General features: G+C 43.4%; 1 protein-coding gene across 3 annotated transcripts in view; it reads left to right on the top strand.

Annotated features, from left to right (window-relative positions):
- Positions 1-309: 309 nt before the first annotated feature.
- The window catches only part of ATG10 (autophagy related 10), a 287,839-nt gene continuing 261,021 nt past the window's right edge, over positions 310-27,127 (top strand). The window contains exons 1-2 of one of the 3 annotated variants that reach the window (XM_063604415.1): positions 310-1,342; positions 16,665-16,784. In XM_063604415.1, coding sequence (XP_063460485.1) covers positions 16,677-16,784 — 108 coding nt within the window. In that variant the 5' untranslated portion in view covers positions 310-1,342; positions 16,665-16,676. Of the gene's footprint in view, positions 1,343-6,560; positions 10,465-16,664; positions 16,785-27,127 lie in introns of those variants that run through there. The other 2 variants (XM_003822249.5, XM_057302265.2) reach the window with 2 other exon arrangements.

The following is a 27,127-nucleotide window of genomic DNA, read 5'->3' as shown; positions in this document are numbered from 1 at the left end:
TAAATGGATAATCTAAATTGGCAGCTACCAATTACTTTATATCCATAGTTGCTAAAAAATGTTAGTGTAAGTTCATATTTATTAGTCGCATCATTTTGAGTTTTAAACTATTTCACAAGCAGTAAAATTTATACCTCTTATGGGTTTTGTCAAACAGTGGTTTAGTCACCAACACAATCACCGTATAGAAGCTCTCAAGCTCCTTTTTAGTCAACCCCTTCCTCCAGCCCTTTGCCCTGGTCGCCACTGATCAGTATTCTCTCCTTTTAAAAACACTTATTATTTGGAAATAATTATAGACACAGGAAATTGCAAAAATACTACAGCACCTAGAGTCCCGTGTACCTATCACCTAGTTTCCTCCAATGGTGACATCTTACACAACTGTAGTACAAGATCAAAAAACCATGTCATGTAGTTTGAAGGCAGGTTTTCCTTTCACTTCTTCGCCTGCATTTTCTCCTTTCATTTCCAACAAATTTAACTCTGTTGTTAGAAGGAGCAGATGCTAGTTTTCTTTCAGATGTCTGCTATTTCAGTTCGATTACCCCTGTTACTCCTACATTTTTTCTAGTCTTTATCCCCATCGTTTCGCCCCAATTTAATTTTGCAGCTAGTTTTTTTTTTTTTCTCCTCTGGGATATGTGCCACAGATGGTACTATTGTCAATATTCGAATTCCTAACTTCTCCCTCCATCCGTAAGTTTTCAAGGGGTAGCCGTGCTTGTGCTTAATTGTGGTGTTTACAGGACTTTTTGTAGCGTAAGCATGCTGGCTGGCATGGCTCCCCAACCTCTTAAGGGGATGCTAGTAACCCGCTCCCCCCTCAACGAGCCGCCTTTGTGCTCCGCGGAGGGCACCGCCTGCGCTGGGTTGGAGGTGGGGGTTGACGGGGGAGAGCTGCCCGCCAGGCGAGGGGCGGGGCCTTGGCGGGGGTGGTCGCGGGCGGCGGGGAGGTCTCGCTTCCCTCCTCTCCACCCGCTCCCAGTCCCGGCCTGGGTCTCAGCCCCGCCCTGCCCAGAGCGCGCGGCCGATCACGTCACCGGCCTGCGCTAGGCGGCCCCCACGGCGCGGGAGGGCGCAGTGCGCACGCTCCGACTCGGCCGTGGCGGACCTGACTGAAGGAGGCCACTGCCACTTCTGGTTGGCTTCGGGGCGCGCTGGCTCGGCTCTTCCTCCGCCCTCGAGGCCCCCGCAGTCCCATCATTCAGTTCCGTAGGGTCACCGGCGCGGCAGTGGCCTCGCAGGGCGCTGGGTCCCTCTCCCCGGCTCTCCTCCCCCTGGCCCCGTCGCCCCGCCCTCGCCGGGCTGGGCTGCGGGGTCAGGGGCCGAGCGGAGAGGGGTGAGTATTCCCCACAGCCCTTGCCGGTTGCCTCCTCCCGGCTCTGCTTCCCACACGGTCCTCGCCCCACTCCTAGGACAGGGAGGAAGGGCACGCGCGGGTAGGCGGGAAACAGCCCAGTCCTGAACAAAAGGCCGGGGAAGCGGGTCCCCGCCGGTGAACTGCAGGCCTGTGCTGGCCGCCGCGAGCGGGGAAGGGCGAGGACACTCCCTCCTCGGGGACCCGGTCCCCGTCGCGCACACGGTGTCACCAGCACACCTGGCCCAGTACCCAAAGCACCCTCGAAGTGGGTAGTAACTACTTTGTGTTTAAAATCCACATACTGATAGCAAATCTTTGGTTGAAACAGTATTAAATTACTGGGGCTTCCAGTGGCTGAGTCCAACTTAATTTGAAGTTTCAGATTAAGTATCAGGAGGAATAACTTGATATTTAGAGCCAACAGGTTTTTCTTTTTTTTTTAAACCTCCCAAAAAACCTATAAAATCAAGAATTGGCGGGGAGGACGGGAGAATGATAAAGGAATCGTTGACTGATTTTTAGAAACTTTTAGTGGCGGTAAAAATTACAAAAGTATTGGAAATAAGGCAAAAGGACAGCATGTTTTTTTCAGAGTCAAAATGGAGCCTGTCTAACAGGCCCACCTGAAGATGATTTAGATGTCTAGGGGACTATATTTTGTTTGGCATGATGATATTGATTAGGGCCTAGGCTTTGTAGTTAACATCTTTTTCATTAATGGAGACGCAAATTATTTCTGAGTGGGAGAGAAAAAAATACAGTACTCCTAAAGGTTGTAGTTTTATTGCCTTGTAGGATATTAGCCATTTTTCTTTTCTTTTTTTTGAGACAGAGTCTTGCTCTGTCGCCCAGGCTGGAGTGCAGTGGCACGATCTCGGCTCACTGCAACCTCTGCCTCTCGGGTTCAAGCAATTCTCCTGCCTCAGCTTCCCGAGTTGCTGGGACTACAGGTGCCCGCCACCACGCTCAGCTAGTTTTTGTAAGTTTAGTGGAGACGGGGTTTCACCATATTGGCCAGGCTGGTCCGGAACTCCTGATCTTGTGATCCGCCTGCCTCGGCCTCTCAAAGTGCTGGGATCACAGGCGTCAGCCACCGCGCCCGGCCAATATTAACCATTTTTCTGTCTAACCTATCAAACTTAACCATCCTTTCTTCAGTGTTTATGCTCAGTTCCTGAAATGCTTTTGAGCACACTAAGCCATTCAGCTTGTTCCATTGTGAGTTTAATAAATCTTTGTCACAGGTTCATTTTGAGTCATATTTATAACTTTTGTTATTGGACAATGGTCTCTATTCTTTAGTGGCAAAAACAAGTTTATGCTTCTCAGGATGGAAGGACATAGGCCCTGTGTGGTACTCAAATACATCTTAGGACTGCAAGTAGAATCCTTTCTCATTGCTTCGGAAGGGTTAAACAGTGACCAGAGGAAATGTTACAGAACCTTGACCAAAAAATAAATCCTGAGTATTGAGAAATTAAAATTAAAGTCTTGCAAATTGTAGAGTTTAAAAATTGTTATTGATATTTTAAATTGAAGAAATTAGTGGAAATAGTAGTTCTAAATTGCGTACATTTGAATGTGGAGTGTTAAAAGATTATTTCCCTTGTCTCCTGTTTTATTTAGGATAAGGTTAACTGAGATTTTGGTACATGGTGGGCCATTCAAGTTATGTATAATGTTTTGTGACAAACTACATGTCGACAGTAGTTCCTGATGCCTAATACATTTCTGAGAAAAGTAAAGCAGCCCTTTAGGAAAAACAAGGAGAGTAAAGCTTACAGAAGATTTCTTAAGATGGGCTTGATTTGATTATCTTTGAAACCTAGAGATGTGTTTGGGACCCAGGAGGTTGTGTTTGAATCATAAATATAATCAGGGAACCTTAAGAAAAAAAAAAGCCATGGAGATCATTTGGTGATTATCTATTGAAAACAAATGTTTTCAGGGGACAAGCAGCCTGAGTATAATAAAGCAATTAGAAAGTTGGGGAATGGAGAATAGGAGAATAAGCTGTACCTGAAGGAATCTTAATTAGGGAATGGTTGCTGAAAACTGCAGAGACAAGACTTCTCTAATGTGCTTACCTGATCACATAGGTTTATAGGATCCAGGAAGAGGGCTTAGTAATAGGAGTGTAGCTTTGAAGCTAGGGTTATTTCATATCACTGTCATGTAACATCTTTCCGAGAAAACCTTTTTATCATCTGAGCTCAAGAACCTAGAATGGTTTCCTATTGCCAATTGTTTCAAATGGAATCTCCTTTGAGTTTTTTGGTTTCTTCTTTTGGTTTTTTAAGAAGTGGGGTCTCTAAGTTGCCCAGGCTGGAGTGCAGTGGCTATTTAGAGGCACAATTAGAAGGCACTACGCAGCCTTGACTCCTGGCTCAAGCAGCCCTCCTGCCTCAGCCTCCTGAGTAGTGAGGACTAAAGGCGAGAGCTACGTCTCCAAGCTTCCTTTGAGTTTTAAGACTGTAAACTTCCTGCACCCTGTCCCCAGATTCTCAATATCCCTCAATCTGTACTCTCCATTCAGGTTCTTTACTGGTCTACCTCATTTCAATCTGTTCCAAGGTTCACTGCCACTGCCCCATCCCTTCTATTTCTTTCTTTCTATATCCTCCTATAATTCAAGGATTAACTGAAATCTAACTCCCGTAGGGCACAGGCTCTGGTTCCAGACTTCCTTAGGTCAAATTACTACACTTAACAGCTGTGTTACCTTGGACAAGTTACCCTCTCTGTCTCAATTTCCTTATCTATAAAATAAAGAAAATCCTAGTAATTTACCTCAAAAAGTTGCTCTGAGGATTTGTTACTAGTTCTTAATACATAGTAATATATGCGATTTTAATTATTTTAATCCATACTAATTCTTTAAACAGTGGTTGTACAATTTATCACTGTTTTTTGTTATCCATTATTCTCTGATGTTCTTTTCAATGTGAATCTTTACTTAAAAATTTGATTACTTTGAGAAGAATGTGTATTCTGAAAAATAAAAAAAAATTTGATTACAAACTATTGAAGGCAAAGACTGTATTATACTTCTTTTTGAAAGTCTCTTAGACCAAGGCTGGGTGCAGTGGTTCATGCCTGTGATTCAGCACTTTGGGAGGCTGAGGCAGGCAAATTGCCTGAGCTGAGGAGTTTGAGACCAGCCTTGGCAACATTGCAAAACCCTGTCTCTACAAAAAATACAAAAAATTAGCTGTGCATGGTGGTGCACACATGTGGTCCCAGCTACTCAAGAGGCTGAGGCGGGAGGATTGCTTGAGCCTGGCAGGTGGAGGTTGCAGTCAGCTGAGATGGTATCACTGCCCTCCAACCTGGGTGACATAGTGAGACCCCCCTCTCAAAAAAAAAAGTGGCTCAGACCTCTCAGGATGATTTGGGGGCTCAGTGTAATATTTTTTTCTTCCCATCTTACTATCTAGTTTTCTTTTTCTTTTTTGTTTTTTATTGTACTTTTGTAGCTTAGAGTTTTAAATTTAAACTCAATTTTGTTCCAAAAGTATTTGAGGTAGCTTATAAACTATATAATATAACATACAAAATAAAGAGAAATCAAGATCATAAAAATATGAAGCTTGAATAGAAAGATGTGATTAGGGTGAGTTATACTGAAAATATACTGTGAATGTTGTAGAGTTATTTATTTATTTATTTTTTAATTTTTTTTGAGATGGAGTCTTGCTCTGTCGCCCAGGCTGGAGTGCAGTGGCGTGATCTTGGCTCACTGCAGGCTCCGGCCCCCGAGTTCACGCCATTCTCCTGCCTCAGCCTCCTGAGTAGCTGGGAGTACAGGCGCCCGCCACCTTGCCCGGCTAATTTTGTATCTTTAGTAGAGACCGGGTTTCACCGTGTTAGCCAAGATGGTCTCGATCTCCTGACCTCGTGATCCGCCCGCCTCGGCCTCCCAAAGTGCTGGGATTACAGGCGTGAGCCACTGCGCCCGGCCTGTTGTACAGTTATTAAAGGTAGGCCACAAAGTTCCAAGCTTCATGGTGGTCAAAGGAAAGAAGGAAACATATTTATTGCCCAGCAAAAACAGCTTCCTGTGTTAAAATAATTAATTGGGAGGCCATTGCCTGAGGAAGCTCCAGTGCCCTGGGTTCCTACATAAACAGACTTACACCAAACTCAGTGTAAATGGTTGTATTCTAGGAAAATGAAACTTTAGCTTAACCAATCAGAAACCATCAACTAACCTCTAACCACTGACTTTTACTGGAATGATCCAAGTAAGGCTACTCCACTTTGACCAATCACAGATTTTCTTGGCCTTGCTTCTGCCATTCACTCTTCAAAAGCCTTCTAACTGTGTCCTTTTGGTGCAGCCCCATATTGCTTGCATTCTGGAGCTGACCAATTCATTAATATGCCTAGTGTTCCATTATTGGAATGCTAAGCTTGTGGGAGTTATTTATATCCTGCTCAAGGTCATCGCCAAGGTCTGATTTTTCACAAAAAAAATTTGCAACCTCCAGCATAAATGGGTTAACCATTGTCTGCTTAAATAAACATTTTCTTGTTTTTGTTTTTTGAGACAGTATCTTGTTGTGTCGCCCAGGCTGGAGGGCGGTAGTGCAGTTATGGCTCACTGCAGCCTCAATTTCCTGGGCTCCAGCTATCCTCCCACCTCAGCCGCCCAAGTAGCTGGGACTACAGGCATGCACCACTATGCCAGGCTAATTTTTGTATTTTTTTGTAGAGGCGGGATCTCACTATTTGCCCAGGCTGGTCTTGAATTCCTGAGCTCAGGCAATCCACCTGCCTTGTCCTCCCAAAGTGCTAGGATTACTGTGCCTGACCTCAAATAAATTCTTTAAAATTTTAATGTGCCTTGGTTTATCTTTTAGCACCTAGTAAATATTTAGTGAGTGAAATGGAGATTGTGATCACAGATTTTAAAGGATACGCTGAGGCCCTAGAGTTAAATTCTCTAGACTTTGTTAATTCCTTACCTACTTCCCAGTATTTCTCAAAGGGAGCTCTACTGGCATTTTTACAGACAACTCTTCACTGTGTGGGATTGTCCTGCACATTGTAGGATGTTTATTTTACCTGGTCCCTCAGCACTAAATGGCAATGGCAAACTCTAACTTCTTTTTAACAATCCAATATGATCCCATTTATTTCCAAGCAGCCCCTTGAAGAGTGGGTTCCCCATAAAGTTGGGAACCATTAGACCTTATTTGCCCATACTCTTCTCCACCCGAGCTATGCTCCATCCACTGACATTTGTTTTATTTTTAAACCTTGCATTCTTTTCAGACTCTGTCTTTGCAGGAGCTCCTCAATCTTTTTGGAGTGACTTTGTCTCCACCTGGTTGGCCCTCACTCAAATTTCAAAATTCATTTCTTCAAGAATTGAATTCATGTATTCAGAACTCCAAGTTTTGGAGTCTTCCCCAGTTTTGCCAGGAAGTCTGGCATTCTTTTCTAGGAGGACACTCACAGCAAGCACTAGGGTATTGTAGGTACTGAGTGAATGAATGAAAAACTTGTGGAAATAGAAGGCACATTAGTCTTATCTCTGAACAAAGACTTTTGCAAGAAGAAAAATTTAAAGGGAATGTGCCTTTCATTACAAAAATGTCCAACCATTTCCTTTTTTTATTTTCCAAAATAAAAATATGGCACTTGGTAGTATATTTTAAAGACACTTTGCTCTGTAATCTGTATTCAGACTGGCACTGATTCTTTAGCTTCTGATATTGTGTTGGTCTTTTTTTTTTTTTTTTTTTTGAGTCGGAGTCTTGCTCTGTCGCCCAAGCTGGAGTGCAATGGCATGATCTCAGCTCATTGCAACCTCTGCCTCCCAGGTTCAAGCAATTCTTCTGCCTCAGCCTCCCAAGTTGCTGGGATTACATGCGCCCGCCACCACGCCCAGCTAATTTTTGTATTTTTAGTAGAGATGGGGTTTCACCGTGTTGGTCAGGCTGGTCTGAAACTCCTTACCTCAGGTGATCCATCCACCTTGGCCTCCCAAAATGCTGGGATTACAGGCATGAGCCACTGCTCCTTTCTGTCTCTTCTTATTTTTTGGATACTTTTGGCCAAGGATACCCCATTATCTCCTTATTTCCTAATTCTGGGATACTTGGCATATGTGCTGACTAGAGTTTGTTGTACTAGTCCTACTACCTACTGTTCAAAGGCAGCAAGAGAGTTTGAGCTGTGGATCAGCTCAAATTGTCATCAGTGGTGGAACAGTTTTTCTTATGTGCTTGCAGAGTTTTATTAAAAAATTATCTTTTGATAAAAGTAATGATACTGGTATCAGAAAGATTGGATGTCATATAGATCTGTGGTTTTTTTCTTGTTGTTATTGTTGTTGTTTGTTTGTTTTAGAGAAGGATCTTGCTGTCTTCCAGGCTAAAGGGCAGTGTCACGGTCATAGCTCACTGCAACCTTGAATTCCTAGCCTCAAGTGATCCTCCTACCTCAGCCTTGCAAAGTGTACATCAGTTTGTGTAAGAAAAGGTCCAAGAAGTGAACAGGCCTGAAAGTTGAAGAAAGGTACTATAAATGAGAAGAGGTATATAGAATAAGTCCATTCAAATTTTTGAATTTTTCTTTTTTTTTTTTTTAAGATGGAGTCTCGCTTTGTCGCCCAGGCTGGAGTGCAGTGGCACAATCTTAGCTCACTGCAACTTTCGCCTCCTGGGTTTAAGCGATTCTCCTGCCTCAGCCTCTGGAGTAGCTGGGACTACAGGTGCACACCACTGCACCTGGCTAATTTTTGTATTTTTAGTAGAGAAGGGATTTTGCCATGTTTGCCAGGCTGGTCTTGAACTCCTGACCTCAGGTGATTCTCCTGTCTCAGCCTCCCAAAGTGCTGGGATTACAGGCATGAGCCACTGTGCCTGGTCTGAATTTTTCTTTTATTCATTTACAACTTAAAAAAAAATGTTTACTGGCCGGGCACGGTGGCTCACACCTGTAATCCCAGCACTTCCAGAGGCCGAGATGGGCGGATCACGAGGTCAGGAGATCGAGACCATCCTGGCTAACACAGTGAAACCCCGTCTCTACTAAAAAATACAAAAAATTAGCTGGGCGTGGTGGTGGGCCCCTGTAGTCCCAGCTACTCGGGAGGCTGAGGCAGGAGAATGGCATGAACTCGGGAGGCGGAGCTTGCAGTGAGCCAGGATAGCACCACTGCACTCCAGCCTGGGCAACAGAGCGACACTCCGTCTCAAAAAAAAAAATGTTTACTGTTTGCCTATCTGTTATAGATGCTAAGATACAAAGTGTAAATCAAATCCCCAGACATTGCAGACATTGCTCTATCATCTGGCATTTGTTGCAGTGGGTGAAGATGGCAGAGGCTACCCTGATTTTTGCTAATTGTAGGTAAACCTTTTTTTTTTTTTTTTTGCCTGCATCTTTTTTTCTTTCTAGTCTGTAAATTAAGATATTCCTGTAGGCTATGTTTAGGCATAAGTTTCTTTCCAGCAGCTTTGGTTTTTTTTAGAAACATGGTGAATTCTTTCAATTTATAGGTAAATATTTTAAATCTTTTTTTTTTCCATCTTAGAACAGTTTTTCAGTTGTACATTTGCTTATGATTGTAGTTCATAAATTCCAGTTATTTGTAGGTTGGACCTGTGTTCTTTGTCCTTCCATCAAACAATATGCATTGTTTTCATCATGGTCTTTTTTCTTTTGTGTGTTTGGAGAGGATCTTATGTGCTTATACACTGAAACACGAATGTGATTTTTTTCCAGCTTCTATACATCTCTCTGTTGCCTTGAATGTAGAATTTTTATCTCTACTGTTACATGTTTGAATTTCCTTCCAGTTTTTTCTTATCCAGTTTCCTTTTTAATCTCAGCTGTTTTTCCTTCCTCATCTCTTGCTTTTAGAGGTCTTTCCCTTTCTCTTTTTCTTTTTAAAATTGGGAACATAGAGTAGATAATTCCTCGGTTTGATTTCCATATTCCTAGTGTAAGTCCATTACAGGAGCAAGCTTTCCCTCTTCCTGTTTATGGTAGTTCCCCTCTTTTCTTATGCAAGAGCTTCTTAAAGGTCTTGTGTTGTTATTAATGTTTTTGGTTTACTTACCTTGACAAAAGAGGGGCATGTTGACTGGTCAGAGTGACCAAGTGTTCCTTCGTCTCTCTCACTACACTTGGAAGCTGGAGGAATCTTCCTCTTTATGTTAGCTTGGAAAGCAGATGAATGGGTACAGCCAAATTTATGAAGGATAGATCATTTTCTATACTTAGGAGAGGTCTTCCTTTCCTAGTGTTGAATCTTTCGGTCCTGTAACTATAATGAGGGGAGTGTTTTTGTGTGATTTGAAATAATTTATAGTTGTTTTTTTTTTTTTTAGTTTTTTGGGGTGTTAGTGGTGAGACTGTACTATGCTGAGAGCTCATTCTGTTCCTGCAGCTACCTGTCGCTCGCTGCCCAGTACTCAGTGCACCTCAGGGCTTTACCTTCCACATCTGGCCATGCACACTGCACTACTGGGAGAGAACTGCCTTGAAAGAGAATTACCAGTGGGGCTAGAAACCAGGAGGGGAGGGGCAACTCAGGATCTGTTTCTCTGAAGGGAATGGGAGAGAGTGAAATGACCCTCTTTCCCCTGACCTAGTGATAGAGAGGTCAGAGCAAGCCTCAGCTACCAACAGAGATTCCTCATTTCCAGCCAGGTACAGTGTTGCCTCTCATTTAAACTTTGATTTGGAATATGTATTCCAATGGGAAGGCAAGGAGGGAGAATTGAGCCTGCTGGTCATCTGTTGTCAGGACTGATACGACTTGTCTTCTGATGTGTCTCTGTGCTATTTTATTGGATTGCCCAGGGCCATGCCTTCTGTGTCCCACCCAGGCTGCCAAATGTCTTGAAATCCAGGTCTTTTACCAGCCCTGTCAAAGTGATTCATCTTTTGTCTAGGGATCATGCTAATCTTTTAGCATGATTCCCTTTGAAAGTATCCCAGGTGCTAATTAAAAGTAATTATTTTGGGTCTTCAGAATCAGGTTATTTTTCTGGCCAAGGCGTAGGATTCCACATTTGAATTTGCACTGTGGGTGCTTCCTTGCTGTCTAAAATTTGAGGACCACTGCCTAAGGACCTTGCTAGGTAAGTGATTAAATTAATCTGAATCACTTCAAGCCAAATTGCCATAAAAGTAGTGGATTGATGTTTAACTCTCCTACCTGATAGTGCATGTTTTTTAAAAAAGAGTCTACACTTAGAGTTATAAATAATGTGGAATTGTTGCTAGGAGGGACAAGTATTCAGGAAATTGCCTACTTTATTAGTCAAAAATGATTTTTAATGTTTAAATGTATGCATCGCATGTTCTGTGGTAATCACATTTTTGTAAATGATCTTAAGTTCTGGGAAATTCAGTTATATTTCTTATAGTGTTTTAGTCCTATTATGACTTTGATGTACATTGATTTATAGATTCATCAAATCAACGTCTCTGACTAAAACAATAACAAAGAATTAGTTCTACACACATTAGATTAAAAATCACATTAAACAGTATGGAGAGTGGTAGTGAAAAAATTGTTTTCAATTAAAAAGGATCATTTAAACAATGATTATATACAGTGTTAGAATTCACTAAGGCTGCTTTTCTGGAAAGATATATTTGAACAGCAGCACAATAAGCTTCTTCTATGCTTCTAGTCTAAGGGCTAACTTACAGTTTGGAAAGACTACCCTCACTTGGAAAAACAGAAAATTATTCTATTTTTCCAATCTTTAGTCTCTGCTAAAGCAGTTAGAAAAAGGTTTTGATTGAATGTTACAAAACAAAAACAAAAACAAAACAACACAACTCTTCAGCCAGAGTAAGACTCAAGCAAAATGGATGTATTAACAACTTATGCCAGGCGTGGTGGCTCACGCCTATAATCCTAGTACTTTGGGAGGCCGAGGTGGGGTGGTGGGTGGATTGCCTGAGCTCAGGAGTTCGAAACCAGCCTGGGCAACACAGTGAAACCCCATCTCTACTAAAATACAAAAATTCAGCCTGGTGTGGTGGCGTGTGCCTGTAGTCCCAGCTACTTGGGAGGCTGAGTCAGGAGAATCGCTTGAACTCGGGAGGCGGAGGTTGTAGTGAACCGAGATCATGCCACTGCCTGGGCGATTCCGTCTCCAAAAAACACAACAAAACAAAACAACTTATACTTTATGACATGAGGAGCGCTGACTCATTTCTAACCTACTTACAACTAGAAATGAGAGATTCATTGTTTTTTTTTTTTCCCCCTTTTATTTATTTATTTATTTTTATTGATCATTCTTGGGTGTTTCTCGCAGAGGGGGATTTGGCAGGGTCATAGGACAATAGTGGAGGGAAGGTCAGCAGATAAACAAGTGAACAAAGGTCTCTGGTTTTCCTAGGCAGAGGACCCTGGGCCTTCCGCAGTGTTTGTGTCCCTGGGTACTTGAGATTAGGGAGTGGTGATGACTCTTAACGAGCATGCTGCCCTCAAGCATCTGTTTAACAAAGCACATCTTGCACCGCCCTTAATCCATTTAACCCTGAGTGGACACAGCACCTGTTTCAGAGAGCACAGGGTTGGGGGTAGGGTCACAGATCAACAGGATAAGAATTTTTCTTAGTACAGAACAAAATGAAAAGTCTCCCTTGTCTACCTCTTTCTACACAGACACGGCAACCATCCGATTTCTCAATCTTTTCCCCACCTTTCCCCCCTTTCTATTCCACAAAACCGCCATTGTCATCATGGCCCGTTCTCAATGAGCTGTTGGGTACACCTCCCAGACGGGGTGGTGGCCAGGCAGAGGGGCTCCTCACTTCCCAGTAGGGGCGGCCGGGCAGAGGCACCCCTCACCTCCCGGGCGGAGCGGCCGGCCGGGCGGGGGGCTGACCCCCCCACCTCCCTCCCAGACGGGGCGGCTGGCCAGGCAGGGGGCTGATCCCCCACCTCCCTCCCGGACGGGGCGGCTGGCCGGGCGGGGGGCTGACCCCCCCACCTCCCTCCCGGACGGGGCGGCTGGCCAGGCAGAGGGGCTCCTCACTTCCCAGTAGGGGCAGCCGGGCAGAGGCGCCCCTCACCTCCCGGACGGGGCGGCTGGCCGGGCGGGGGGCTGACCCGCCCACCTCCCTCCTGGACGGGGCAGCTGGCGGGGCAGGGGGCTGACCCCCCCACCTCCCTCCCGGATGGGGCGGCTGGCCAGGCAGGGGGCTGACCCCCCCACCTCCCTCCCGGACGGGGCGGCTGGCTGGGCGGGGGGCTGACCCCCCCACCTCCCTCCCGGACGGGGCGGCTGGCCGGGCAGAGGGGCTCCTCACTTCCCAGTAGGGGTGGCCGGGCAGAGGCACCCCTCACCTCCCGGACGGGGCGGCTGGCCGGGCGGGGGGCTGACCCCCCCACCTCCTTCCCGGACGGAGTGGCTGCCGGGCGGAGACGCTCCTCACTTCCCAGACGGGGTGGCTGCCGGGCGGAGGGGCTCCTCACTTATCAGACAGGGCGGCTGCCGGGCGGAGGGTCTCCTCACTTCTCAGACGGGGCGGCCGGGCAGAGACGCTCCTCACCTCCCAGACGGGGTCATGGCCGGGCAGAGACGCTCCTCACATCCCAGACGGGGCAGCGGGGCAGAGGCGCTCCCCACATCTCAGACGATGGGCGGCCGGGCAGAGACGCTCCTCACTTCCTAGATGGGATGGCAGCTGGGAAGAGGCGCTCCTCACTTCCTAGATGGGATGGCGGCCGGGCAGAGATGCTCCTCACTTTCCAGACAGGGTGGCGGCCGGGCAGAGGCTGCAATCTCGGCACTTTGGGAGGCCAAGGCAGGCGGCTGGGAGGTGGAGGCTGCAGCGAGCTGAGATCACGCCACTGCACTCCAGCCTGGGCACCATTGAGCACTGAGTGAACCAGACTTCGTCTGCAATCCCGGCACCTTGGATGGCCGAGGCTGGCGGATCACTCGTGGTTAGGAGCTGGAGACCAGCCCGGCCAACACAGCGAAACCCCGTCTCCACCAAAAAAATACGAAAACCAGTCAGGCGTGGCGGCGCGCGCCTGCCATCGCAGGCACTCGGCAGGCTGAGGCAGGAGAATCAGGCAGGGAGGTTGCAGTGAGCCGAGATGGCAGCAGTACAGTCCAGCTTTGGCTCGGCATCAGAGGGAGACCGTGGAAAGAGAGGGAGAGGGAGACTGTGGGGAGAGGGAGAGGGAGAGGGCGAGAGATTCATTGTTTAGGATCAGATGAGAATTGAAATTCATCTTTTTACTGAGAGTTCACTTGAGTGACTGTTGTCACCTGTAGTCTGAATTTAGTTTAAGATAGCTTAAGTCTGGAAAAATAGGCAGTTCACATATCTAAGATTTTTCATTTGCAAAATAAGGATTATTCTTGCCATTATTGCTTAATAAGCCACAGTTGTGGTTATTTACATTTTTAGCCATATTTTCATCCATCTCATAGGAAGTTCTGAGATTCAAATTTCTGCCTCTACTAGTTTATGAATTTGGTAGAGGACCAGAAAGTATTACAACTTGAAAACTATGTATAAAAATGTTGATTGAAATATATTTACATTTTTGAGTTGAAATATTCTTGCTTGATCAAAAAAACAATAATTATTCCATGATATTTCATTATGGTACATTATGATGAATCCAGTTGAGATGGATATCTTTTTAATATACCATACTTCCTAATTTTGTAATCAAGCCATAAGTGTTTGTATTATTGTATGTAGCATCCTTCAGCAAAGCCTAGTCCTTAGATAATTTTAAAAGTATTCAACCAAATATCAATTAGTGTTTTGATGTTCAGTCATCTTGCTTGTAGCACAGTGCTGTTAATTAGATAAACTATGGCTATTGAATGAAATTTTATGTTTAAGTATTTTCAATAGTTAAGTAAATCTCAAGTAACTGGAGGGCTTAGGCTACTTTGTTCAGTTTTGTTACTAAGTAAGAGTTTGTTGGAGTTTTAAAAATATTACTAAGTATATTAGTGTTCTTTATGAATGAAAGTTAATTTTTCTTTGATTTGGTATCTTTCAGTATATGTCAGGATCATCATACAGTTGGAAAAATTTCCTCTGGCTACACCATATCAGTCTTCTCTTGCTAGTCTAGTTTTGCATTCTCTCTGATTGATGAAATGGGTGCTGTTACCATCTATGTAACGTTGATATAGAATCGGTATTGCCAGCCCGGATTTCTCTTTCCTTCTGAGTTCAAGGCACACCTCAAAATGCCTGCTAGACCCCTTTACTTGGACATTCCACGGGCATTTCAAATTCAAACTCAATATGGCCAAATTAAACCCAACTCTCTTCCCAAACCTGCTCTTCCTCCAGAGACCTCTGTCTTACTCAATGCACCACCACCTAAAGGCAGAAAGCTTGGAATCTTTTCTCTCCCCTGTCCCTCACCAATCTTTTCAGTTGTATTGTCCATACCTAGTTCAACAGCAGTTTATTTTTCTTAGAGAGACTGACTTTTATCGAGTCTTTCCAAGGCATTTGCTTATAGAAATAACAGTTGTCTTTTTTACTTTTTTTTTTGAGACGGACTGTCGCTCTGTCGCCCAGGCTGGAGTGCAGTGGCGCGATCTCGGCTCACTGCAAGCTCCGCCTCCCAGGTTCCCGCCATTCTCCTGCCTCAGCCTCTCGAGTAGCTGGGACTACAGGCGCCCGCTACCACGCCTGGCTAATTTTTTGTATTTTTTAGTAGAGACGGGGTTTCACTGTGTTAGCCAGGTTGGTCTCCATCTCCTGACCTTGTGATCCGCCTGCCTCGGCCTCCCCAAAGTGCTGGGATTACAGGCGTGAGCCACCGCGCCTGGCCACGCCTGCCTAATTTTTTGTATTTTTAGTAGAGACGGGGTTTCACCGTGTTAGCCAGGATGGTCTGGATCTCCTGACCTCGTAATCCGCCCGCCTCAGCCTCCCAAAGTGCTGGGTGAGCCACCGCGCCCAGCCCTCTTTTTTACTTTTATGTTTGGTTTGTTTAACATTTAATTACAGTATATATTTATGATAGGAGAATAAGGTTTGTGAACACACAGTTAACTGATGGGAGCAGAGGCGCTTCATGATCAGCATGCTGTAGACATGAGTCAGTGTCGATTAATCTGGCAAGTTGGTTAGATGGAGGTTGGATAAGAGAGTTTCTACTGTAATTATTTGTGTTTTTTATCTCCCTTTGTTAGAATATGAGCTCTTACAAGGCAAGGACTATATATTTTTTCATTTTTGTATACCTAACCTTATGCACAGTGCCTGCTACTTAATAGATATTCACTATGTATTTGTTGGATGAATGAACAAACTCTTACATAGATTATACTGAATTTGAATAATCAGAAATGACACTGGTTTAGGAATTATCTAGTATAGACAGATCATTGGCCTTGAAGCCAAACAGGGGTTTAAAATCTTTGCAGTTTATATGATTTTAATTCAATTGAACAAAGGCATCTAGAGTGTTTACTATGCTAAGCACCAAAGATATAGAAACGGGAATAAAAAAAACAAAAACAGGCTGGGCACTGTGGCTCATGCCTGTAATCTCAGCACTCTGGGAAGCTGAGGCTGGTGGATCACTTGAGGTCAAGAGTTTAGGACCAGCCTGGCCAACATGGTGAAACCCTGTCTTTACTAAGAATACAAAAATTAGCCAGCGTGGTAGCTTGCAACTGTAATGCCCGCTCCTCGAGAGGCTGAGGTGGGACAATCACTTGAACCTGGAAGATGAAGATTGCAGTGAGCCGGGATCATGCCATTGCACTCCAGCCTGGATGACAGAGCGAGTCTTCATCTCAAAAACAACAATAACAACAACAACAAAAATAAAAACAACAACAAAAAAATGGGGATAGGTGAGAAAGATAGAAAAAACAAAAATACTTTTTTATTTTTTTTGAGATGGGGTCTCACTCTGTCGTCCAGGCTGGAGTAGAGTGGCATGATCGTAGCTAACTGCAGTGTTGAACTCCTGGTCTCAAGTGATCCTCCTGCCTCAGCCTCCTGAGTAGATGAGACGACAGGTGCACACCACTATGCCTGGCTAACTGTGTTTTAGTTTGTATATAGACAGAGTCTTGCTGTGTTGACCAGGCTGGTCTCGAACTCCTGGGTTCAAGCTGTCCTCCTGCTTTGGCCTCCCAAATTGCTGGGATTACAGATGTGAGCCACCACGCCTGGCCAAAACCATTTTTTAGTGGCCTTGAGGCCATTCTACATCCCAAATTTTGGTTTATTGACAGAAATAAATCAATTGGCAGAATTCCTTTCAATATAATTCTAAAGTTGATGCTAATACTTAGTTTTTGTATTGCAGTTATCATTTAACATGGAAGAAGATGAGTTCATTGGAGAAAAAACATTCCAACGTTATTGTGCAGAATTCATTAAACATTCACAACAGATAGGTGATAGTTGGGAATGGAGACCATCAAAGGTAAGAATGGAAATGTTTGTTTTCTATCTCAAAAGAGGATTTTTTGTTTTGTTTTGTTTTGGTTTGTTGACAGGTAAAACCTCCATAATTGAAATTAAGGTATGAAAACTGGTTTGATTTAGCAAAAGTCTTAAATTGAAGAATGTCTTACAACAGATGTCCATTTTCTTACTTCAACTATATATATTGATTATTATCAGGCTAATGAAGTATTATTTTGAAAAGTCCTTACGTAACCTGCTTAATTTAATAGATAAAAATTAGCATATTAATTATCTGAATGTAAACAGATGTTTCTGTGGTGCTTCAAATCATCAATCCTAAGTTAATATTCTTAGGAAACTACTTTCGTCTGGAGAGTAAAAAGATAACCTTGAAACCAAACCATAAACAATCACAAATTCTGAAATATTGAGGACTGTATTAATTGGGAATTTCCTATTAATATAAACATATTTCAAAATATTTTTTCTTTTTTGAGACCATCTCACTCTGTCCCCCACGCTGGAGTGCAGTGGCATGATCTTGGCTCACTGCAACCTCTGCCTTTGGGGTTCAAGTGATTCTTGTGCCTCAGCCTCCCTAGTAGCTGGGACTACAGATGTGCACCACCACACCTGCCTAAATTTTTTGTATTTTTAGTAGAGATGGGGTTTCGCCATGTTGGCCAGGGTGGTCTCGAACTCCTGGCCTCAAGTGATCCACCCGCCTCAGCCTCCCAAAGTCCTGGGATTATAGGCGTGAGCCACCACGCCCAGCCCCAAATTTTTTTGTCTTTTTGAGATGGATTCTAGTTCTGTTCTGGAGTACAGTGGCGCAATCTCGGCTCACTGCAATCTCCACCTCCTGGGTTCAAGCGATTCTTGTGCCTCAGCCTCCCGAGTAGCTGGGACTATAGGCACACACCACTGTACCCGGCTAATTTTTGTATTTTGAGTAGAGACGGGGTTTCACCATGTTGGCCTGGCTGGTCTTGAACTACTGACCTCAAGTGATCTGCCTGCCTCCACCTCCCAAAGTGCTGGGATTACAGGCGTGAACCACCACGCCTGGCCCAAAGTATTTTTTTCTCTTGGTTCGATTCAGTAATAATAATGTAAAAGGCCTATGTACTTATTTCCACACTTAGAGTTAGTTCTCTGTCAAAAACTGTTTTTTTGTTTTGTTTTGTTTTGAGACAGTCTCGCTTTGTCACCCAGGCTGGAGTACAGTGGCATGATCTTGTCTCACTGCAGTCTCTGCCTCCTGGTTCAAGCAATTCTCATGCCTCAGCCTCCCAAGTAGTAGCTGGGATTTTAGGTGTCCACCACCATGCCTGGCTAATTTTTGTATTTTTAGTAGAGACAAGGTTTGGCCATGTTGGCCAGGCTGGTCTTGAACTCCTGACCTCAAGCCACCCTGCCTCAGCCTCCCATAGAGCTGGGATTACAAGCATGAGCCACCACACTTGGCCTCTGTCAAAAGCTTTTTAAAGAGTTCCTTGAAATCCCTTCCTTAGAGAACAGGTAAATTTTCTCTACTTAACATTTTACCCGGTTCCCGAAAAGTGATGAATCCTGATTCTCTGCTGGTTGGATATGTTTCCTGTATGCACTCTGAGGAACGAACAGTTTGGGTTGGATTTCCTATGATTCAGAACTGGGCCTGGGAGGCGTAGGTTTTGATCAGGTCCAGAGTGTCACTGGGGAAACAAGCCATGATTTCCTCTTGGGTCATGTGCAGGCTGAACTTTGACAGGGTGGTTTACGCATAGTTCAGAGGGAGGGTCGATCTGTTGTGGTAGAGTCCAGTCCCACTCTCTAAGTAGTGATTAGACAGTTGATCAGCCCTCAGGAAGTCTCCCTCTCCAGGATAATGTGACTGTGCTAGCACCTTTCATTGGTTTTGTTCTTGGGTATATTTTATAGTTTTGTTTGCTATTATGTTTCAATTTTTTTTTTTTTTGAGACGAGTCTCGCTCTGTCGCCCAGGCTGGAGTGCAGTGGCACGATCTCAGCTCACTGCAAGCTCCGCCTCCCGGGTTCAGCCATTCTCCTGCCTCAGCCTCTTCGAGTAGCTGGGACTACAGGCGCCCGCCACCACGCCTGGCTAATTTTTTAAAAATATTTTTAGTAGAGACAGGATTTCACCGTGGTCTCGATCTCCTGACCTCGTGATCTGCCCGCCTCGGCCTCCCAAAGTGCTGGGATCACAAGCGTGAGCCACTGTGCCCAGCCTGTTTCAATTTTTATTCATCTTATTTTTTCTATGATTATTGCTGAGTTGAAACAACTGTAATTTTTTATATTAATTTTGTAACCATTCAGTCACCTTATTGAATTTCCCTATTTGTTTTCATGGCTTTTCAGTGGTTTCTCTTGGGTCTTCTAGGAATGAGGTCATCTGCAAACTAAGAGGTTTATTTTTTATTGTTTTTTAAATTGACTTCTTTGTGATAGTTCTCTCTATTATTTTATGCATTGACTAGAAAAATGTTAGGTGATGATGATAAATCTTACCTTGAACCTGATTTAATATTAATGCTTTTGTTATAAAATGATTAAATAAAATATTGGTTGTTTATTCATTGAATGAGTATAGGTTTCTGACCCCTTTTGACCTGTAATAATTTGTGTGATTATTCCTTGGGGACTTTGCCTTTTCACCAGTTTTTTTTCTTTAAGAAATTTTTCTTTATCTTAAGCTGGAGGCAAGATGATAAAAATTCCTGTTAACCATTCCATTACCTGGCAGAATGTGGGAGGGGAAGGCTAGGGAAGGAGCTGGGACTGTGTATGCATTTGTGTTTGAAGGGTGAGGAGGCTGGTGCTGAGAAGGATCTTCAGTAGGGAAATTCTGTCTGTCAGAAGCTTCTCCACTGAAGTTGTAAACTAATGCCCCAGAACCAGTTTTCAGGATTTGTTTCATTATTGACCTTTCTTTAAAAAGGGATGTGTAAGTCTAGCCTTCTGTTGGCTGCCACTGGTTGCTTAGGTAGGAAAGTTCCTTACCCTTTGGAGTGGGAGTTACACCCACTGCAATGATGAGCACTGAGATGGTATTGAAACATTACAATAAATGGGTCAAGCTTCCAGGGACAGATAAATAGGAAGACTGAGTCTGGAAATCTGTGGCTGACCAGAGTGCATGGCCTATTGCTAGGCTGGAAACAGGAGTCCAAGTGTTACCAGATCTTTTGATATTTTGAGAAAGGTTAAGCATTCAGATTTGGGTGGAGAGATCTCTGAATTTTTAGATGTTGGCAACTAATTAAAAAAGATTATTTTTCCAACAGTGAGGACCGAACGAAACATGTCAGTGATGCCCAATGGGATGGTCATTTTATGACCTCTGGGATTGGGTGTCTGTCTGGTATAACTGTGGTTTCTCTTCCAGCCCTGCCTCAGCACATGCTATTGAACTGAATTAGTGAAAGGGGCTCTAGGCAAAGCAGATTCCTGTGTTCTCAATTTGGGCATATTAGTATTTTTGCCACCTAATTTCTGCAATCCTGTGCCATTTTTCTAAAGGGAATTGTGAATCAGTCGCTTGGTTATATCTTCAAACCTTTCATTGTATTATGTAGCATCTCAAATCTTTTTCTGGTACTGTTTGGAGACAGTATTCTTATACTATTGTTTTGCTTTTCAGGCCTCAGAAGTTTATTTTTTTTTAAATTGTTGTATTGATGTATAATTGGCATACAATAAACTGCATATATTTAAAGTGTATAATTTATTAAGTTTTGATGTATCTATAGACCTGTGAACCTTTACTAAAATCAAGAGTGAACATATTCATCACCCAATAAAGTTTCCTCATACTCCTGCTTTCCATGCCTCCCTCTGCCCCTTTTTGCTCCTGAAACTTATTCTTAAAAAAAGTCTTATTTACTTTGGGAGGCCAAGGCAGGTTGATTACCTGAGGTCAGGAGTTCGAGATCAGCCTGGCCAACATGGTGAAACCCTTTCTCTACTAAAAATACAAAAAATTAGCCGAGTGTGGTGGTGCATGCCTAAAATCCCAGCTATTCGGGAGGCTAGGGCAGGAGAGTCGCTTGAACCTGGGAGACGGAGGTTGCAGTGAGCCAAGATCATACTATTGCACTCCAGCCTGGCCAACAAGAGTGAAACTCCGTCTCAAAAAAAAAAAAAAACTTATCTATACCTGTGTATAGGGCTCCTTTATTTTATTTCATGTTTTTAGAGACAGGGTCTCTGCCACCCAGGTTGGTGTGATCATAGGTCACTGTAGCCTCAACCTCCACAGCTCAGGTAGTCCTCCCACCTCAGCCTCCTGAGTAGCTGGGACCACAAATGTGCACCACCATGCCTGGCTAATTTTTTTTTTAAATCGAGACAGGGTCTCGCTCTGTTGTCCAGACTGGGGTGCAATGGCATGATCATGGCTCACTGCAGCCTTGATCTCCTGGGCTTAAGTGATCCTTTCACCTCAGCTCTCTTAAGTAGCTGGGCCACAGACACATGCTGCCACACCCAGCTAATTTTTTAATTTTTGTAGAGATGGGGTCTCACTATGTTGCCCAGGCTGGTCTTGAACTCCTGGGCTCAAGCAGTCCTCCTACCTTGGCCTCTGAAAGTGTTGGGATTACAGGTGTGAGCCACCATGCCTGACCAAGGCTCCTTTAGAGTGTATATTGTCCCTCATACCTTCAGGTTTTATGGTCACTCATACAATCACTTTGGCACCATCAATTTTATTTTTATTTTATTTATTTATTTTTAAAATTAAATTAAATTTTTTTTTTTTTGAGACGAAGTCTCTGTCACCCAGGCTGGAGTGCAGTGGTGCGTTCCTGGCTCGCTACAACCTCTGCCTCCCAGGTTCAAGCAATTCTCCTGCCTCAGCCTCCTGAGTAGCTGGGGTTACAGGCATGCACCACCAGGCCCAGCTAATTCTGTTTTATTTTTAGTAGAGACAGAGTTTCACCATGTTGGCCAGGCTGGTCTTGAACACCTGACCTTAAGTGATCTACTCGCCTTGGCCTCCCAAAGTGCCGGGATTACAGGTGTGAGCCACCGAGCCTGGCCCATTTTATTTTTTTTGAATTTGAACAGAATCCTGACAATATTTAGAGAACTGGTATAATTTAACTTTATAGAAAGGTGTAAAACATTACTTTTCAGGCAAAGTTGATGAGAAAAGCAGTGTGAATTAATGAAACATAAATTATTAAAAAGCTTAAAGTAGGCAAAATATTTTTAATATTTTTAATTTTTATATCTGGAGCTATACAGAATAAGAATACTTTAAATCAATATTTTTCAGTGAGGGTGGAATGCTCTTGACATCTAGGCAGGATAATTCTTGTTCCCCTACCTCTAACCTTTCCAAAATCCTCAGGAAGGTGGTACACTTGTTACACCCATTGTTTACCATGATGGTCTGTCAGATATTAAAGATAGTGGTTAAGAGCATGGTCTTCACAGTCAGACAGATCCAGGTTCAAATACCTTCTTTACCATTTACTAACTGGATTTTGGACATACTACTTAATGTCTCCAAACTCTATTTTCTTTATCTGTAAAGTAGGAATAACAATAATACTTACTTTATATGGTTGTTGTATAGATTAAATGTTATTTTGCATTCAAAGAGTTTAGCCTGATTTATTTATTTCTCTTTCTTTCTTTCTTTGTTTCTTTCTTTCTTTCTGTTTCTTTTCTTTTCTTTTCTTTCCTTCTTTCTTTCTTTTTTTGAGGCAGAGTCTCGCCCTGTTGCCCAGGCTGGAGTGCAATGGCGTGATCTTGGCTCACTGCAACCTGTGCCTCCCGGGTTCCAGTGATTCTCCTACCTCAGCCTCTGAGTAGCTGGGTTTACAAGTGCGCACCACCAGTCCTGGCAAATTTTTGTATATTTAGTAGAGATGGGGTTTCACGATGTTGGTCAGGCTGGTCTCAAACTCCTGACCTCGTGATCCGCCTGCCTTGGCTTCCCAAAGTACTGGGATTACAGATGTGAGCCACCGTGCCCAGCCTTAGCCTGGTTTCTGACACATAGAAAGCTGTGTCAGAATTTTTAGTTAGTTGTTTGAAAATTTCAGTGTCTTTTATTATAGAAATAATGCTATAAATGAAGTTGTAGTTTGGTTTTCAGAAAACTCTGTAAAAGTGTATTCAGCACCAAATATACTGTACTGGTTGATAGTATATTGTCTGAGTTTCTCTAGGATTATAAGGGGGAGCCAAAGAAGGAGAATTCTCTCTTCCTTTTTCAAGAGGAGCCTTGCCAAAATGTTTACCATCTTTTCTTTGGCAGCCCATAATCTCAGTGTTTCATATCGGCTGCCTCTACACTAATTCAGGACCATATAGCTTCTCACCTGAACCATTTCAATGGCCTGACAACTGTTCTCCAATTCATTCAACACATTTCTGTCATGGTTAATCCTTTAAGAAGTATCTTTGTAGAAGTCTCATTTTCTATATGATTTTTTTTCTTTGTTTCAGTTTGGGCTCTCTCTTGTCACAGAATAATATAGAAACTCCATCACAGAGTATTCCAGGCCCCGCATTGTGGCTTCCTGCTACCTTTCTAGCTTCATTGTCTACTCTAATTCATTTCCTTTCACGCTGTCTCCAGAGTCCTAAAAATGAAGGAAAAGCTATTTTGAAGAATAAATAAGTAAACTTTTATCAGCACTAGAAAACAAAAAAATGTATCATCAAGGGATTATAAAGCTTGATGAATTTCTGAAAGGTAGAAAGAAGGAAAAATTGGACTGAAGAAAGAAACCAGATCCCAAAGCAGGGTTTAGAGAGGACTGTGGTGAAGAAGTGGAGGGTAGGGGAGCAGAAGGGAGGGCTCCAAGTGCAGAGACTGTGGATCCAAATGCAATTCTGAGTTCCTTACTCTCTGCTTATATAAGTTGTTTAGAAGTAAGCATATTAAGCTAATAAGCTTTAATTAAAGCCTCTTTTTTACTTAATTTTGGGTAATCAGTTTTACCCTTGATATCTTTATAGTCACAGCAGTTTTTAAGATTCTGTCTTACTCTAGCCTTCTTAGTTTGCAGAGGTGGTTCTTTTTATATTAGGAAAAATGTCAGGAGCAAATATGTGAATTATTAATGTTCTCCTAGGGTCACACTATAACCACATGGTCAGTGCATGTTTGTCATGGTGAATCATAAAAATACATCTAGAAGCAAAGGTGTTAGAGTTGTTTTAGTTCATCAAGACTGACATTGCATAAATGAGTCCCTAACATTCTTTAGACAGAGGTGCCAAGAATCCCAGGTGGTTCTCCTGCTTTTGTGCCTTCATGGATTCCTAGATCTGCTTTCTGTTCTAGAGAGCTGAAAAACATTGTATAATCTCGAATTTCACCTTGTTTTTGAGATGCAACCTTTGAGGATATTTTTCAGAAATTTCATGTATGTGTGTGTGTGTGTGTGTGTGTGTGTGTGTGTGTGTGTGTGTTTTGAGACAGAGTCTCACTCTGTCACCCAGGCTGGAGTACAGTGGCACGATCTCGACTCACTGCAACCTCCGGCTCCCAGGTTCAAGTGATTCTCATGCCTCAGCCTCCCCGGTAGCTGGGACTACAGGCATGCACCACCATGCCTGGCTAACTTTTGCATTATTATTATTTTTTTTGGTAGAGAGGGGGTGTCGCCATGTTGGCCAGGCTGGTCTCGAACTCCTGACCTCAAGCGATCCGCCCATCTCAGCCTCCCAAAGTGTTGGGATTACAGGCGTGAGCCACCATGCCCAGCCTGAGTTTTTAATGTTCTTTACCTACACAACTGAAAACAGTAGAGAACTTTAAGTCTAATATATCAATCGAGGCAAAAGATTTGCCTGTTTTGTGCTACCTTATGATTTCTCACTTTGTATTCCCTTTGAGCCCTATACTTCTTAAGTGTCATCAGTTTCATTTCCTGTTTTCTACTCATTAAAAAAAAGGGGGAAAATGTGCTAAAGTATTCACATAATTATATAAACACTAAAGTACAGACAAAAATGGTGGCTGAGGTGAAAATGATCTGCTGGCAGGCAATGCCACCCTGTAGAAGCTCAGAATGTCCTGTCATCAGCTGATGAAGAAATGTCCTAAATTGGCAAAGATAGCAATTTAAGTATCTTAATGTAACAATTCATAAATGTGTAGGTTATTTAAAAGTCCAGTGTATAAAACTTGAGAATTGCTTGCATGGATTTTATTTCTGGAGATAATTTGTGTTGTGGAGAAATTATATAGACCCAGAGAGGTGTAATTACAGAAGTTGTTTTCATAAATGGAGATTTTGATGCAGATCTAGATAACTAGTTGCGATTCTGCTGCGATTGCTAAATATTTGATTTTTACTTAAATTTAATTATTCACTTTAAATTTATTTTACTAAATCAATTTAGTTTAATTTACTTCACTACTTAATTTTTGCTTAACTTTTATTCTTCTTCCACTAATTTACCTTTAAAATGTTTACATCTACTTATGTTTTTAAAGTCTTCACAAGACCCACTTTACCAGTTTAGTTCTCAGTTTCTTTGTTTGTGATATGATGGTGCAGTTACTAAATTGTTAATGGTGCTAAGGTCAGTGCTTAGGTGCTGGAGTGTAGTGCAGTGGAGTGATCATGGCTCACTGCAGCCTTGACTTCCTGGGCTGAAGGGATCTTCCTGTCTCAGCCTCCCCGAGTAGTTGGGACTACAGGTATGTACCACCACACCTGGCTATTTTTAAATTTTTTTTGTAGAGATGGGGTCACACTATGTTGCCCAGGCTGGTCTCGAACTCCTGGCCTCAAGCGATCCTCCCACCTTGGCTTCCCAAAGTGCTGGGATTACAGGTGTGAGCTACTGTGCCTGGCTATGCCTAGTTGTCATTAATTGCCAGGCCATGCTCTAGACTCCAGGGCCCATGGCCTCTAGTGGTTGCTTTTCAAAGAAGCACATCAAAAGGACTATGCATCAATAGCAAATGGCAATCATATGCTGAAGGTAGGTTAAGTTTGCAACTGAAAGTAAAATTTGTAGACAGAATATCATAGTGGTTAAGACCTTGGCCTTTGGAACTGTTTAGAACTGGGTTAAATCCTAGATATGACTTGTATCCTCATGCAAGTTATTTTTTCTTTCACATCCTTAGTTTTTACATCTAGCAAATGTGAATAATAACAGTTACCATGGCCGGGCGCGGTGGCTCACGCCTGTAATCCCAGCACTTTGGGAGGCCGAGGCGGGCGGATCACGAGGTCAGGAGATTGAGACCATCCTGGCTAACACGGTGAAACCCCGTCTCTACTAAAAATACAAAAAATTAGCCGGGCGTGGTAGCGGGCGCCTGTAGTCCCAGCTACTCGGGAGGCTGAGGCAGGAGAATGGCGTGAACCCGGGAGGCGGAGCTTGCAGTGAGCCGAGATCGCGCCACTGCACTCCAGCCTGGGCGACAGAGCGAGACTCCGTCTCAAAAAAAAAAAAAAAATAACAGTTACCATGTACATGATTATAAGGATAATGAGAAAACAAATATGAAAGTACTTAGCAGAGTACCTGATATACAGGAAGCATTCAATATATCTTAACCTATAAAAAGTAATAAGAAGTGAATGTGCACATGAAGGCTGCCAGTCTTGTGTCTGCCAGCATCCCTCTGACACCAGTGCTGGTGCACACACACACACGGATGCCAGTGGCCCTACCCCCTCACCCTGTGCCACCATTGTGAACATTCACATGGAGGCCATCAGCCCTGCACCCTCCAGTCCCCTGCCACATCTAACAAGTATGCACCCTGCCACACTGCTGTTGCTACTAGTATGTGCAAATGAACATGGATCCCACTGCCACTGCCCAACGAAGGACTTTGGTTGGCATCACCCATTGGAGTGTTGTGGCCAGTGGTCTGGGAACACCTTGGCTCCTCCAGTGCAGCAGGTTCATAACCTTGTGGGGCCAGAGAACAAAGCTGAGGGCCCAATACCCAACCCCTCAGAATTAGAGCACACAGCTCAGGAGGGCTGAGGTGAGCCTTGGCCCCCTAAAATCTTCCAGATTGAAGGAACATCAGGCCACACAGGTGAGAAAGAACTAGTGTAAGAACTATGGCAACTCAAAAAGCCAGAGTTGTCTTCTTACCTCCAAACAACTGCACTAGTTCCCCAGCAATGGTTCTTAACTAGGCTTAAATGACAGAAATATAATTCAGAATACGGATAGGAATGAAGATCATTGAGATTCAGAAGGAAATTGAAACCCAATTTAAGGATTCTTAGGAACACAATAAAATAATACAGGAGATGATAGAAGAAATGGCCATTTTTAAGAAAGAACCAAACTGATCTGATAGAGCTAAAGAACTCACCTCAAGGATTTCAGAATACAATTGTAAGTATTAAC

The sequence above is a fragment of the Pan paniscus genome, chromosome 4, assembly GCF_029289425.2.
Source record: "Pan paniscus chromosome 4, NHGRI_mPanPan1-v2.0_pri, whole genome shotgun sequence".
Classification (NCBI taxonomy): Eukaryota; Metazoa; Chordata; class Mammalia; order Primates; family Hominidae; genus Pan; species Pan paniscus.
The sequence above is the reverse complement of the archived record's forward strand: the minus strand, read 5'-3'. Positions and strand labels throughout refer to the sequence as shown.